Source organism: Protopterus annectens, chromosome 3.part0, assembly GCF_019279795.1.
Source record: "Protopterus annectens isolate FY-2018-M chromosome 3.part0, PAN1.0, whole genome shotgun sequence".
Classification (NCBI taxonomy): domain Eukaryota; kingdom Metazoa; phylum Chordata; order Ceratodontiformes; family Protopteridae; genus Protopterus; species Protopterus annectens.
The window spans coordinates 1,575,514,279-1,575,530,154 of NC_056731.1; the positions used below are offsets into that span (position 1 = coordinate 1,575,514,279).

The 15,876-nt window shown below is 43.9% G+C and overlaps 1 protein-coding gene across 2 annotated transcripts in view; it reads right to left on the reverse strand.

The window, feature by feature from the left end:
* The window catches only part of PI4KB (phosphatidylinositol 4-kinase beta), a 1,158,526-nt gene that overhangs the window by 638,889 nt on the left and 503,761 nt on the right, over positions 1 to 15,876 (reverse strand). For both annotated transcript variants that reach the window (XM_044065607.1, XM_044065608.1), the window contains one exon: positions 13,818 to 14,045. In XM_044065607.1, the coding sequence (XP_043921542.1) occupies positions 13,818 to 14,045 (228 nt within the window). The remainder of the gene's footprint in view (positions 1 to 13,817; positions 14,046 to 15,876) is intronic.

The window sequence follows — 15,876 nt, forward strand, 5'->3', positions numbered from 1 at the left end:
TGGCACTGCTGACCAAAGGCTAAGCACTTTTCTCATGTGGGTTCATGATTACCACCACAATTACAACAGTTCACCTTGAGTCTTCCTGAAGTAGCTCTGGGTTTCACTGAAATTGCCCTGGTCTTTGCTGAAGTTACCATGCTTTTAGGCCTTCACCTATTAACCTCATGCTGCATACTATGTACATGAGCTTTGGTAGGTTCTGAAAGATTTGCCCTCTCATTTGTAAGCATACTTGTGTGCCTTTCTGTAAGCTCTTATATCTGACAAGTTTCAATGGCCTTATTTAACATTAAATCACGGTCTTGAAGCAAAATGTTTCTCCCTATTAATTAATGAATGAATGAATTTAATTAATTGTCATTATTAATACCACACACAAGCCCGTATTTTATCAACTCATATCTCAAATCACCAAATCTGCACATTTTAGCCTCATTTCTCAAGTCAGTTATATATGCTGCAAATGTTTCACCAGGCTTTTGATCTCTTGTGTAAAATAAGTGCCTTTCCATTATAACATTGGTTTGGGGTTTACACATTTCTTTAAATTTATGTTTTAAGCACTCAGGGTCTTCCCGTGTTACAGTCTGCACCACAACATGGCGGCCATCCCCCTTCCCTGCAAACATAGCAGGTGCATACACAAATGCATGCTCCCTTTCAACTGTTTCTGAACCAGCAAATGCAGAATAAATGCCTTTGTACATACATCTTTGCCAGAAAAAGCAGCCTGTATAAAAATATCTTATTCCTGTTCAAACACATTCCAATTTTCTGCGATACTGTTATCAAACACTAGCGGTGCAGGTCTGTGAAAGCCTTCTGCCATGCCTACAGATTATAGTAAAACACAATGCAATCTTGGCCCTTGTAATTATATACAGATATGCACACACACCAGGTACTTGTGATAATACTCAAATGCAAAATAAACTCTTCAAAAGACTATGTAAAACTACTGTATTATAATACTGCACACACTTGCCAACACTTTGAACACTTCGGATATTGCAAATAGTTTTAGTCAATGCAAAAAAGTAGTACAAAGTGAAAACTGTGGTCATTTTCCCTTCATAGGTTCATAGGTAGGTAGTAGGCTATCGGCCCAAGGGCCTAAGCAAGCCTAGCCAACAAGTTTCCCTGGCTTATGCCACCCAAGAAAGTTATTTTCCTGTGCCACTATCGAGCAGAGACACAGAAGTGATCCCCAGGGTGTATTTCCTACTTCCCATCCACTCATCAAGATTTTTCTTGAAGAGTGCTAATGAAGAACTTTGCTTGACACAGATGGGTAGCCTGTTCCAGAGTATGGGAAGTCTCTGGGACAGGAATCTATCCCTCCAGCATGTCCTGTTTATTGTGGTGACAAGGTTTAGGTCCCTAGAGCGTGTTGCTCAGAGGGATTGGGATTTCTTTATGTGTAGCATGTCCAACAGCTCTGGGTTTGACATAGCTTTATATGTTAGTTTTCCCAGTTAATGGTGGGGTAGTTGAAGTCGCCCATTATTAGGGTGTTTGGTTGAACCCTAATATTTTCCAGTACATCAAGAAAAGAGGAGTAGGGATCCTGGGGCATGGTGAGGGAGCTGTAGCAAGCTACAATTTGGATTGCAGTTTTGCCCAGAGTTAGTTGCACTTGGATAACCTCGGATGCATTATGCTGAGCAACTAGCCTGGAGGTGTGGATATCCTTAATGAATATGGACACACTTCTGCCTTTGGTGTTTTGGTCCAGGTTACATGGCTGAAAAGTGTGGTATGAGTTATAGCCTGGCAGTGCAGGGGTGCACTCTGGAACCTTGAACCAGGTCTCAGTCACTGCACAGATATAGATGTTCTCCATTTTAAGGAGTGCCTCGAGTGAGTGCATTTTGAGATTTAGACGTCTAGCATTGAGTAGCATTACCCTCAGTTTTTGCTTGCCTGTTCCTGTTATGGTGGTGAATTTGTTATTTGAACCCTGACTAAAAAAGGCACTATAGGGGCAGCAAGGGCTTTAGCCATCTGGAATCCCAGGGGCGACAGGTGCAGGCCATCTGTGGCAAAGCATCGTGGTCTGTCGACCATGTAATCCCAAGCAGGCAGATACTGCATCCCCTTAGAATGACACCAGAAGCTTGGCCAATTTTTGAAGTCAATCATTTTGTCCTTGTACTGCGGTATCATTCTGGGCGATGGCAGAATGCTACTCAGGGCTAGGGTCATACCTGCCTGGGCTACAAGATCGGAGAGCTCTTCCATGTCTCTTTTCATGTAGTCCAGGGAGATGCGTCTCGGATCATTCACACCAACATGGACAATGACAGAGTCATATCTGTACTTGTTGTGCAGTGACCTGAGGCATGGGTTATGTGGCGGATCCTGGCACCCGACAGGCAGCTGACAGTAACCTTCTCCTTGTTTAGCCTGGTGAGTGGGACATCAGTGTGCCTGACTAGAGAGTCACCTATGACTAGTGTGTTGGGTATGTTGTTTTGCCTTATTGGCTGTGTTTGAGTGGCACACCGAGTCTGTGGGCTATGTGTCATTTGGGAAAGCTCCAGAATAGGTCTCCAAGGACCATCCCTTTATGGGCACTAGGAACATTCTGGAGTAGAAACATCTTAAGGAACCTCCTGAATAGTCCCTTGCCTCTGCAGGTCTAGCAGTAAATCTAGAAAGAAAGGTAGTTTTTTCCCTTAGTGGTTGGGGGATGCCCTTGAAGGAAGGGAGAGAGTCCCAAACCATTAAGAATCCTTTATGAATGATAGAGAGAACCCAGGAGCCTTGAGTTATGTTTTCCCAGACTGACTTTGACAGAGAGGCACTTTGAAAGAGGAATGTGGGTGAAGTGGTTTGGGCAGTCAGAGGGAACCATGCTTGTCAAGAAAGGGCTGCTTCTGAGCCGGAGTTGCAGGGGAAGTCCTGGGCTGCTGAGGCCTCCTAATCACCATTTTTTGTTTTTGGTGGAGGACAGCAGGAGTGTCTACATACAAAGGCAGGTTTTGACAGATCTATGGAGGCACAATCTAACGGGGAAGGGATCTTAGAGGAATAGGCCAGAAGTTTATCTTCTGAAAAATGCCTCTTCCTCTGATGAAACCTCTTCCCTACCCCTTTTTATGTGGGGAAGCAGTGCAGGAGCAGGCAGGGACTGAAACACCCGAAGGGGGCTTAAGGGCCATCCATAAGGGTCTTGAAAAGGCCTTAGGTGAATTACTGCCAATCATTTTGGGGGTCTTTGTGGGGAACAAGTGTTTAGTCTTCTGCTTCTTCTTTTAATACAGGTCTGCCCTATGTAGTGTAGGAGGCCTGGACATAGGCCTACATTCAATATTATTAGAGTGAATTTCCTCCTGCACAACGATCTGAGGTATCCCCTTAGGGCTTTTTGTGATCACGAGCCTAGGTTCCCCCTTTACATCTGAGATGATGCCTACTCAGCCTCTGAGAATGTGTGGATCCAAGGCGGCCTCAACATCGAGCTCAGCCTGTGAACCAGAACATATTTCCAGGCTGTCATCCGCCTCAGGAGAGAAATCTGTTTTAAAAAGCAAAACAGAAGGTTCAGGCCTCAGCTTTTTGGCCTTCCACTTCATAAAAGACTAGGTCTCGGGCCCAGAGGATCCTGCCATTGCACTTTTAGCTAGCAACATTAAGCGCTGATTTTCCAAGTAAACGGCCAAGGAGGAAAGTCTACTCCTAAAAGTCTTGAAGCAAAAAGGCCTGACAAACGGGACAAGATTTGTGGTTGTGGGTACACCCTAGGCAGAAGAAACACTGTCGATTGCTATCATTATGTGGAAATTGTCTTCCACACTGGCATTTGCCTTTTTTGGATGACATGAACCCTACCACAAAAAAGTAGTAAAAACAAGAATTCCCCAATGGGGCACTTTTCTGAAACACTACTGGAAGACAGAAACAACTTCGCGAGTAAACAGATGTTTGAGGTGGCGTTCGGACTGGTGGCAGAGAAGTTCTGCAGTCGGTGCATGCATATGCTGCTTTTATGGCCGATGGATGACAGCAGTCCGCATGCGACATAGCACATACCCCATGATAGTTATAGACTATTGTATACTGGCTGACATCAGGTCACCTACCGCGAAGAGCTCCCTCGTGCAAAGAATACTGCAGCAGATAAGTAAGAGGACATCCTTTGGGTGTTGGGGCTTTATCCATCTATGCCAGTTGTGCTGGTAAATTAATTCAAGCTTCCTAGATGTACATAGAGCACTACCACCCTACTAATTACTATTTTGTAAAAGGTTCTAAAGCAAATTTCAACAATGAAACAACACAAGTGAAACACATCACAAGAACTACTAGATCATGGGTGATAATGCCATTGTCCAACACCTTGTAGAATGCGTCATGCAATGGAGCTATTAAACTACAGAATTAAACTATGGGAAATCCAACAGTTTAAAATGTACTGGAAATGTTGAACATTGGGCTAATCATCCAGATGCTGTCATGCACAGTGAAAGCAAAGTGGTATTTCTTTGCTTTAACATGAAAGAGGAGGAGAGTAAAACTTATTTTAAAACACTTCACTGACAAGAAACACACAGGTAATGGTGCAAAAACATTAGATTTGTCCTTTACACAAGGTGCCAAAATAAAAACTAAGCTCACAAAAAAAGAAAGGATTTAAATGAGCTACTTAAAGAAAGAAAAAAGTTTATGACTTTAAATACTGCCAGAAAATGTTACATTTACGATAACAAGTAGGATATACAATGCACAATGCTAGTGTCTCACACTACATGGGTAAAACCATTAAGTGTTTTTGAATCTAGATCAAAATGCATAACTATGATCTCCCAAACAGAAAATGAACGTGTTTAATTTTTTTTGGCAATCAGTTGCCAGCCATCAGCCCTCCCCATGACCTAACTTCCCATTTGCACAGTACAAGAGATGATCAGGCCACTGATTCTCCCAGAGGTAAAACGGATCACAGGAAGTCATCATCCAGGCAACCACTACTAGATTTTACTTTTTAAATTGTCTACAGCAGCCAACAGAACAAAACAACACAGCCCTCTTACAAGTTCACTACTGAGCATGCCGGGTCCCAGCTACAGATTATACTTTAATTTTCTTGCTTTACCATGTCCTGATAGCTGATATTTGCCACACTGTGTACTGATACAAGTAGAAGCAGTGGGACTAACTGCCTCACTCTTCCCAGGATGACCAATCTGGTGTCAAGTCGCTCACTCTCACTCTTCCAGACTACTTTCTCAAGCACCCAAGATGCAAGTCAAAATCTGGTTGCCTTAAAAGTAGTCGGAGCTTTATCTCCCCATGCCAAAAAAAGATTAAATATGACAAAACACACTGGCTTCATATGAATATATAAAAGTGAACAATAGAAGGCATAACTTCATTTCATATACTGACAGTTTTTCATCCCGATATTAAATGGAGGGGCCAGTGACAAACTGTTGCTTCAAGAACCAGTATAACAAGCTAAATATTTATATATTACCTGAATTAAACCAAAGCAAAAAAACAGAAAGTTCCAATGTAACTGAAGATTTAAATGTTTTACACATTTTTATGGCTTTACCCATACCACTTAAACTGTCAAATCCTTTCAAAAAATTTGCAGATTTTTGCCTCATATTTTTGGTCTGCTCCTCATAAAAATTTGTGTTTTTCTGGCAAATCACTGAGGACTGAAGTCACTAAATCATGACAGACATTTGAGTTTCACACTTTCTATCCTACAGAAAAATGCCATGTTAAGGCAAACCCTATTACTCTTACCAACTTTTCAAGGAAATGAATAATATTTACAATATGTCCTTGATTATGGGCCCTCCCCCCAAATTTTATTTTTTGGCTTTGTCTAGAACTCTTACTCTAAGAAGTTGAGAGAGATGGTTTTACCACAATGGCAGATGCTAATGATCCAATTAAAGTATCATCATTTACAAGCAAAAAGTACAGTTTTGTACCTACCATAAATGTAGATGTCCAATAGGTATGCATCTGCAGTCATCACATATGGGTTGTCCTGCCTCAGGCAGCCCTTCGGTCGGCCGGATTCCAAAGTCTGGGTCTGGCCTCGGCTGATGTCGCACTTTCCATGACGTCAGAGCGTCTGGGGTATAAAAGCATCAGCCGACGCCATTTTCCTCAGTTTTTCTTGCCCCAGATGCCAGGTGCCCTCTAAGGCAGGCTAAAATTTGGAGAGATGCATTTTAAAAAACAAATCCAAACATGCAAATTGCCAAATTCCAGTAATAACGACCACACAGGTACAAAACGCACTCTCTAAAGCCAAGAATACAGCATCCATGGGACCAGATGACATCCCGGGCTGTGTACTACATGAACTACAATATGAACTGGCACCTCACCTAAGTGTCATGTTTAATCATAGCCTCACCTCAGGTTTCATGCCCACTGAGTGGCGCAGAGCTACAGTTATCCCAATCCACAAGGGGGGATCCACCTTGGATCCCGGAAACTACCGTCCCATCAGTCTGACAAGCCTTATCTGCAAGGCCATGGAGCGTATTATCATGGAACTTATAAACAAAGACATTGGCAACCTTCAAACACTGGACCCCACCCAGTTTGGGTTTGTGAAGGGCGATCTTGTCTCCTGAACCTGATTGACTTCTTTGAATCAGTCTCCAGAGCCATGGACAAGGGTAAGGTGGTCCACACAGCCTATCTAGACCTTGCCAAGGCCTTTGACACCATCCCCACTCTGGAATCATAGATAAACTTACTAAGTTGGGCATTAATCCCTATGTCACCCAATGGGTTGCTAAATGGCTTACTGATAGAACTCACACTGCAAAAGTAGCCGACTCCAAATCCAGCTCCAGACAAGTGACAAGTGGAGTACCTCAGGGTTCAGTCCTGGGGCTCTTGTTTGGCATCTACTTCTCTGAAGTACAGGTCAACACTAAGGGACTCTGGCTAACAAAGTTTGCAGATGACTGCAAACTGGGAGCCATTATTGAATCCCCAAATGATGTGGATACTCTACAAAAGGGCCTTACAGAAACAGATGCTTGGTGCCAGAGCCATGGGCTCAAGCTCAATGCCAAGAAATGTATTGTTATCCCTTTGGGAAAAACATGTATCCATGAATTACCATATAGGTGGCAGTACACTAAACACAGAAAGTGTGATAAGAGACTTAGGGACACAGGTGGACAGTGGTCTCACCTTCGATAACCACATTGCCACAACAGTCAGGAAATCCTTCTATGTGGCACACCTCATCACAAAGGGCTTTTCATCCAGAAAGAAGGAGGTCATTGTCCCAATGTACTCATCCCTCATTAGACCCATTATAGAATACAACGCCCCATTTGGTATGTACCTCTCAAGACATCTGCAACAACTGGAAAGGCCTCAGAAATACCTCACTAAAAGAATCAAAGGCCTAAAGCAGATGCCCTACACTGACCGCCTTAAAACTCCAGCTATACTCTGTGCATATCGTCTACTCAGAGGCGATCTCTGCTTAACATACAAGGCCATGTCAAACCCAGAGCTGTTGGACATGCTACACTTAAAGAAATCCCAATCCCTCAGAGCTACACGCTCCAGGGATCTAAACCTTGTCATCACAATAAACAAAACATGCTGGAGGGATAGGTTCCTGACCCAGAGACTCCCCAGACTCTGGAATAGATTGCCCATACACGTCAAGCAGAGTGCCTCTTTGGACCTCTTCAACAGGAACCTTGACAATTGGATGGGAGAAAGGAAATTCACCCCAGGGATCACGTCAGTCGCCCTGCTAGACAGGGGTCCAGGAAAGTAAATAATGTGGGAAGAAATAGCCAGGGAATTGTTATGGCTAGGCTTGTATAGGCCCTAGGGCTGATAGCCTAGTACCAACCTATAAACCTATGAACCTATGCACAGAACTATAAAAACAAATACACCATAATAGATCCCCCCAGCTAGTAATAAGAGGGGTAAGTACACAAGAAATACCACTATAAAAGGGATAAGCACCCAAAAAATATCACAGAGGGGAAGGAGGGAGGGTAAACCTGACTGCAGATGCATACCTATCAGACATCTACATTTATGGTAAGTACAAAACTGTACTATGTCCTTCAAGGATGCATCTGCAGTCATCACATATGGGTAGAATACCATAGCCAATCTGGGGGTGGAGGTACTAAGTAAAGGATGGTGTAGCTAAAATACCCTGCAGGACTGCCATAGCAACGCCTGCTCTGGATCTGGAGTATAAAGGTAAATTGTAATGCTTGGCAAATGTATGCACGGAGCTCCATGTAGCAGCTTCTAAAATGTCCTTGGTAGCCACCCCTCTTAGGAAGGCTGTGGAGGTGGCTCTCGTGGAATGAGGTCTGGTGTTAGCTGGCACAGTTTTTCCATGAAAGGAGTAACAAAAACGAATGCAATTTCCTATCCATTTTGAAACTGTCTGTTTGGAAATTGCTTTTCCTTGTGCCCCAGCAGCATATGCTACAAACAGCTGGTCAGTCTTTCTGTAACTTTTAGTTCTGTCCAAGTAGTAGCGCAACTGTCTGTTTATGTCCAGGGTGTGCAGAAGTTTCTCCCCTTTATTTTGTGGTTGTGGGAAGAAGGTAGGCAAGTGAATAGCTTGGTTCAAAGATACCCTGGATACCACCTTTGGCATAAATGTAGGATTGGTTCTCAATGAAACTCTGTCCTGATGAAAAATAAGAAATGGCTGTACTGCCATTAGAGCTTGTAACTCAGATACTCTTCTTGCTGAGGTTATGGCCAGAAGGAAGGCAGTTTTCCAAGACAGAAACTGTAGATCTGCAGATGCTGCTGGCTCAAAGGGAGGAAGTGTTAGTTTTTCCAACACGAAGTTAAGGTCCCAAGTAGGTAGAGGTGGTTTCCTTGGAGGATTGATGTTTTTGATTCCTCTTAGAAACTGTCTCAGGAGAGGATGAGAGAAGACAGGTGGATCAGCATTGTATTCTGCTGAAATTGCTGAGGCATGTATCTTAATGGAAGAGTAAGACAGGCCGTTGTGGAACAATTCTGCCAAATATTCCAGTATATGTGCCATGTTCATCACTGTCGCATCTAGGCCCTTTGTTTTGTTCCAAGTGTGAAATCTTTTCCATTTTGCTGAATATGCCTTTGTGGAAGGCCGGCGAGCTTCCATAATAATATCCTTCACTCTCTGGGATAGCTTATCCTGAGGAGGGGTCAAGGTATTTTCCAGGCAGTTAGTTGCAAGGTTTTCAGGTTGGAATGCAGAGTCTTGAAATTGTGCTGTGTCAGTAGAAGTGGCCATAGGGGGAGAGGCCACGGTTTCGTATGTGACATGCTCTTTAACAGTGGGTACCAGTGCTGTCTTGGCCAGTTTGGAGCTATCAGAATCACTCTGGGCTGCTCTGTTCTGATCTTCAGTAAGACCTTGATCATTAATGGGAGAGGTGGAAAAGCATGCACTGTTAGAGCTTTCCAGCTGAAAGAGAGAGCGTCCACTTTCCATGCTTGCGGGTGGTATGTCCTTGAGCCGAATTTCTTCAGTTGATAATTGTGGGGGGAGGCGAACAGATCTATTTCCGGCCTTCCCCATGATTGTGTTATGAGTAAGAAGATGTCTGGGTGCAGCATCCATTCGTGTGCATCCATGATATTTCTGCTTAAGCTGTCTGCCAGTATATTGTCTTTCCCTGGCACAAACTGAGACTGCAGCTGTATATTGAGTTTCAAGGAAAGTTCCCATAGATTCATTGCCAGTCTGCAAAGAGGGTAGGAATGGGTGCCTTCTTGGTTGTTTATGTACCACATAACTGTGGTGTTGTCTGTCCTTATGAGTAGGTGGCCTTGATGAAGAAAAAGTTTGAAGGCCTCGATTGCTTGTATCACTGCCAGCATTCCTTTTGGTTTATGTGCATGCGTAGCTCCCTTTGTGACCATAGCCCTTGGATACATCTGCCCTCCATGTGTGCTCCCCAACCTTGGTCTGAAGCATCCGTAGTGATGGTTTGGTTGGCTCTTGGCTTGCTGAAGGGCAACCCACTGTTCGACTGGCAGGCTTGAGCCCACCACAGAAATTCCTTTTGGAGGCATGGAATGAGTGGGATCAAAGTTTCTAAGCTGTGACTGTGCTGAGTCCATAAACTCCTTAGGTACCACTGTAATTTTCTCATATGCAGCCTTGCTTGTGGAATCAGAAGAATGCAAGATGCCATGTAACCCAGGGCCTGCAGGATTTTCCTTGCAGTCAGCTGAGTTTGTCTTGTCAGATTCTTGAAGTAATCCGGTAGTTGCTTTTGTTTTTCTTCTGTGAGAAAGGCCATTTGGGTGGTTGTATCTAGATCCGCACCCAGAAAAGTTATTCTTTGGGATGGAACAAGTCTTGATTTGTGGATGCTGACTGTATATCCCAAGGCCTGCAGTAGGTGGATGGCATAATCCAAGTCCTTTAACAAAGTTTGCTTGCTGTCCGCTTGTATAAGGCAGTCGTCCAGATATGGGTAAATTTGAATCCCCTGAAGTCTGCAGTGTGCAATTACTGATGCCAGGCATTTCGTGAATACTCTGGGCGCAGTAGATAAGCCAAAGGGCAATGCTGAGAATTGATAATGCTCTGACCCGGCAAGAAATCTGAGGTGTCTTCTGCAACCTTGTCTGATAGGGACATGCAGGTATGCCTCCTTGAGGTCTAGAGTCACTAGCCAAGACCCCTTGCCCAGCATGGGAAGGAGTTGCTGTAGAGTCAGCATTTTGAATTTTGGCACAATGAGGTAAGTATTCAGTGCGGACAAGTCGAGAATAGGCCTCCATTGATTTTCTTTTCTTGGAACAAGGAATAATCTGGAGTAAAATCCTTGGCCTTGTTCTGAAAGAGGAACCTTTTCTATAGCTTTCATTTGTATTAAGTTGGAAATTTGTTTCAAAGCCTCTGCCCTCTGATTTGATGGCAGGTCTGGCATGCCTTTTCTTTTTGGCAATGTGTGGAAATGGAACCTGTATCCTTTGTCTATTATTTGCAGTGTCCATGTGTCCCTTGTAATGCTATGCCAATTTTTTGAAAATAAAGAAAGCTTTCCGCCCAAAGGTGCTTCTAATTGAGCCCTGGTCAGCAGAGTCAAAACAAAGTCATTGAGTCTGTCCTGGTGTAGCAGTTGTAGTTCCTGCACTACCTCTCTGGTTGGGAGGCTGCCATTGATGGCCTCTGTAGGAGCCTCTAGCTTGCCCTCTACCGCTGGCACACCTATTCCTGCCTCTCTGAGATCTGTCTGAGTCCGGAAAGGACCAATTCTTAGTAGGCCAATTTCTGCTGAATCTCAGTGGTTGGACTTGCAGAAAGTCTTTGACTGTTTGCACAGATTTTGCCTTTTCTTCAAATTTCTTTAAGACCTCTTGAGCCGTGGAACCAAATAATTTTGCTTTTCCATAGGAGCATCCAAAAGCTTAGCTTTAACATGGTCTGGCAGAGATTGTTCCTTCAGCCAGGCATGCCTACGTATGACTGCACCTGTCATAGCTGACCTACATGAAGCTTCCAATGCATCATAACCACACTGCAAGAAATGGTTACTAACCTGCTGGGAGTTATGTACCAGATCCTGAAGGGATTTGCGATCAAGGGGTTCAGATGAAGACAGTTTCTTATGCAATTCATCTAACAAATACTCTTGGTACCGTATCATATGAAATTGACAATTTAATGCCCTCATGGAAAGAGTTGCAGAAGTATACACTTTTTTACCCCATCTCTCTAAAGCTCTGGACTCCCTTTCAGAGGGTAGAGGATTTCTAGCAGTGGCAGCTGCAACCCCTTTTGGGCCCTGGGAAATAGTTTCTGGATCAGCAGAGTGGGCCTTGTACAGGTGAAGATGTGAGTCCGGGACCCTGTAGTACCTATCAGGTTTGGCAGGAGCCGGAGGGAGAGAGTCAGGGGTTGTACTAGCATCAGAGTACACATCATCAATGACATTCAAAACAGGAGGTATAGCTAAAGGCCTATGCTGAGGTAAATGTAAAAAGGTCCTTAATCTCTTTCTAGAATCAGAGAATTCCTGACCCTGCCATTGAAAATGTTCTCTCAGAGTGTAATGTCTCTCCAAAGGAAAACTCTTCAGGAGGGGAGGCCGAGGGAATAGATTCTTCAGCATCAGAATCCTCGTAGGCTGAGTAAGCCTCCTCCTGATGGTCTGACAGAGTAGAGCCATCAGAGGACTCATCTGAGGAGTGGGGGTCAGAGGGCACAACCCTGGGCCTTTTGTCTGGAGGTGGTTGCGAGCCCCTGTCCGGATGAGGTTGAGAACCTCTAATTAAGGAGATAAGATCCTCTGCTAAGCTAAGAATCTGGAACCAGTAGAGGGTCTCTGAGAGGTAACCTTGGGAGGCAAAGCTTTAGAAAGTTTAGCAGCTTTAGCCCTAGAAAAAGCCTTAATGGACATGGATGCAGGAGGTCTGGCTGCACCACGTGCAGGAGTAGATTTGTCTAAAGGAATGGTGTCGGAAGGTTCCTGGACACCAGTTTCAGTAGGTAATTCAATAACCGACTCGGCCGGGGCCTCCGGGGCCGAGGTAGTCGGTTGCGCGGTTTCGGTAATCGGAAGTACCAAGGACTCGGTTTCAGCCAAGACCGAGACACTCGCGGTGGGCCTGACCGTGGTTTCAGCCGAAACCGCGGCCCACATGTGTCGGTCCTTGTCCTTCTGTTTCTTAACTAAATGCGAAGTTGGAGTCTCCGACGGCATATTGTAAGCAAAACTAGCCCCAAAGAATTCCTCTGCAAACTCCGACCGACGTCTAAGAGTTCGTCGGTTGAAGGAAGCACAGGCTGAACAGGCCGAGACGTCGTGGTCTGGGCCTAGGCAGGGGAGGCAGTAAGAGTGGAAATCCTTATGAGGTATTTGTTTCCCACAGGTTAAACAATTATTAACTTTATCTGACATCGGCTGAGCAAGAAAGAGTCCCCAACGGGGTACTTAGCTTTTTCAAAGTCTTCGGTAGCTGAATCACAGGAGCTGGCCGACCGGCACTTGCGAACTGCTTCTGCTTCGGGCACCACGCGGCAAGAAAGACTGGGGAAAATGGCGTCGGCTGATGCTTTTATACCCCAGACGCTCTGACGTCGGGGAAAGTGCGACATCAGCCGAGGCCAGACCCAGACTTTGGAATCCAGCCGACCAAAGGGCTGCCTGAGGCAGGACAACCCATATGTGATGACTGCAGATGCATCCTTGAAGGACATCTACTTACTAAGTTTCTTCAAATAAAAGCTCACAATATAGTTAATAACTTTGAAATGATTAGCTTACTTAGCCATCACATTTTAACCTGGACTTAAGAGCCTTTCTACAAAACAAAATCTCACTACCTTATTGCTGTAACAGCAATTATACATCATCTAAATGAAGGGCACATTATTTCAATATAACACATTCACAAAGAAAGGAATGAAAGAGGGGGCTTGATGCAAACTTCCAAACAAATGAAATAAATCAACAAACCAATAAGGTAAAAACTTGACATGACACAATGTGAAGATTAAAAGCAGCTGGCATAACTTAAGGGAGATTTTCAGCAATATTTATATACATACATGGTGTGATGGATGGCTGAAACATTTTTCCTTAGACAGTACTATGGAAGAATACAGCAAGGAACTCACAAATGTAAAGAACAGACATGAATCAATTCCCACTAGGAAAGGAATAACTATGTAGTTAAGCAAAGTATGCACTTTATCCAGTGACAAAGAAATAAGTAATTTGGGATGGGTCATTTACTTCTCTGCACTTAAGAGTCCACACTTTCACTACATTACTATGTTTACTACCTTTAAGTAGTATACAGAGTGCCAGTTTTTTTACCTCCACCTGAAGCTCTCCAATGTCATCTACGGACCAAGCCTCATCATCATTGTCATAATTTGGAACAGTCGTAAAGCTGCTGGCTCGCTGTTCATGAGTGATACCACATTCTGGAAGATTTTCCACAGATCTGGTGCTTCTGATTCGAGTTTCTGGAATTCGTACAGGGACTGGAGAAGTCTCAAAATTTTCACATTCAAGTACTTCAACGTATATTAGATAGGGTGCCTGAAAAATAAGAAAAAGAAAAATGTAGATAAAACAGTCAAGATCAGAGTCAAACAAGATGCACTTAATAAAGGGCAAAGCACGGTATTTGCATTAAGAGCAAGTGCAGCAGCTTTAGAGAAACCCATCATTCAATCACAAGATACATAACTATCGGTGTAATCAACAAATGTGCATTTTTATATAAATATATACACACACACAGACACACACACACACACACACACACACAATTCTGTAGTCATCCTCCCAATATACACAAACCTACACCTTACATATTCCAGAAAGCAGAGTACAAATCAAGTTAAGGGCTTCAGAACAAACTGGTGCAAACATTCAGTTCTTAACATTGTCAAAGCAAGCAAATGTAACAAACAGATGCATGCAAAAAAGTATATTTTAGATATGTGACCCTGAATTTTACCACCCGATCTTTTACCACCCAAGCAATATACACTTCTATCACTTATCATTCCCTTTACAACCTTCGCTTTACATTTCCGCTTTTACCTTATAGTTCATATTTGTCTCTATTGGTAGTTTTGTACGCATTCATCTCCAATGAAGTCCCATAACAGGTAGTTATGTACTCACCATAACAATCGATGTATGTGGTCCATCTCGCCTCACATTCTTTACTCACGGGTTCGGAGCCGAGAATCGGCTCTGACTCGGCCAACTTATTTTCTAGCACGAAGTCTCTAATTGGCTGGGCTAACCCGGTATCCCAAGATGCACCTCACCCTAGCCCCAGATCTAGTTTGCAGCCATCCCAATCACACCCCACACAGACAACTGCCACTGGAGGGAGCTCTAGCCTGAAAGGAAAGAAAAAACAACTGACATTGAAGGGTTCTCAGAACCGATTTTCCTCCAAATCCTATAGAAAGGGGGGCAGGTGGGAGTGTACAAGAATGTGAGGCGAGATGGACCACATACATCGATAGTTATGGTGAGTACATAACTACCTGATGTTATGTGATCCTATCTCGCCTACATTTTTTACTCACGGGACAGCGTCCCCAGCACCTCTATCCTGGGCGGCTCATAGGAAAATACTCCTGAGAACCGTGGAACCAAAGGAAGACCGGCCCCTAGAAGCCACGTCCAACTTGTAATGAGTAATAAAGGTGTGCGGAGAAGCCCAAGTGGCCGCAGCACAAATATCATCCAATGAAAGCCTAGCATGGTATGCTATTGATGTAGACACTGCCCTGGTAGAATGAGCTTTAACGGGAAAAGGTAAATTTCTGCCTGCTGACGAATAGATAAAGGAAATACAATCTGTGATCCATTTAGAAATTGTGCTCTTGGAAATGGGACAACCTGTTCTGTTTTCTGAGAAGGACACAGACAGTTGATCAGTCTTCCTAATATGCTTAGTCCTGTGTAAGTAGAATCTTAGTTGTCTGTGCACATCCAACTGGTGAAACCTAAACTCTGCTTTATTGGAAAAGTTCGGAAAGAACACTGGTAACTCGATAGACTGATGCAGATTAACGGTGGATGACACCTTCCGAAGGAAGGACGGGTTAAGTCTCAGGGAAACTCTGTCCTTATGGAAGGTCAAATACGGAGGCTTAATGTACAAGGCTTGAATCTCTGATACTCTTCTGGCCGATGTAATGGCTATCAGGAAAGCCGTCTTCCAAGATAGAAATTTTAATTCACAGGTGGCAGCCAGTTCAAAGGGCGGTGAAGTGATAGCTTGTAACACAAAGTTTAGATCCCATGGCATGACAGGTTCTGAAACTGGAGAGCTAAGTAACCAGGCACCTTTCAAGAAGGCCTTACAAAGTTTATGGCCCATAAGAGAAGGCTTGTAAGATGT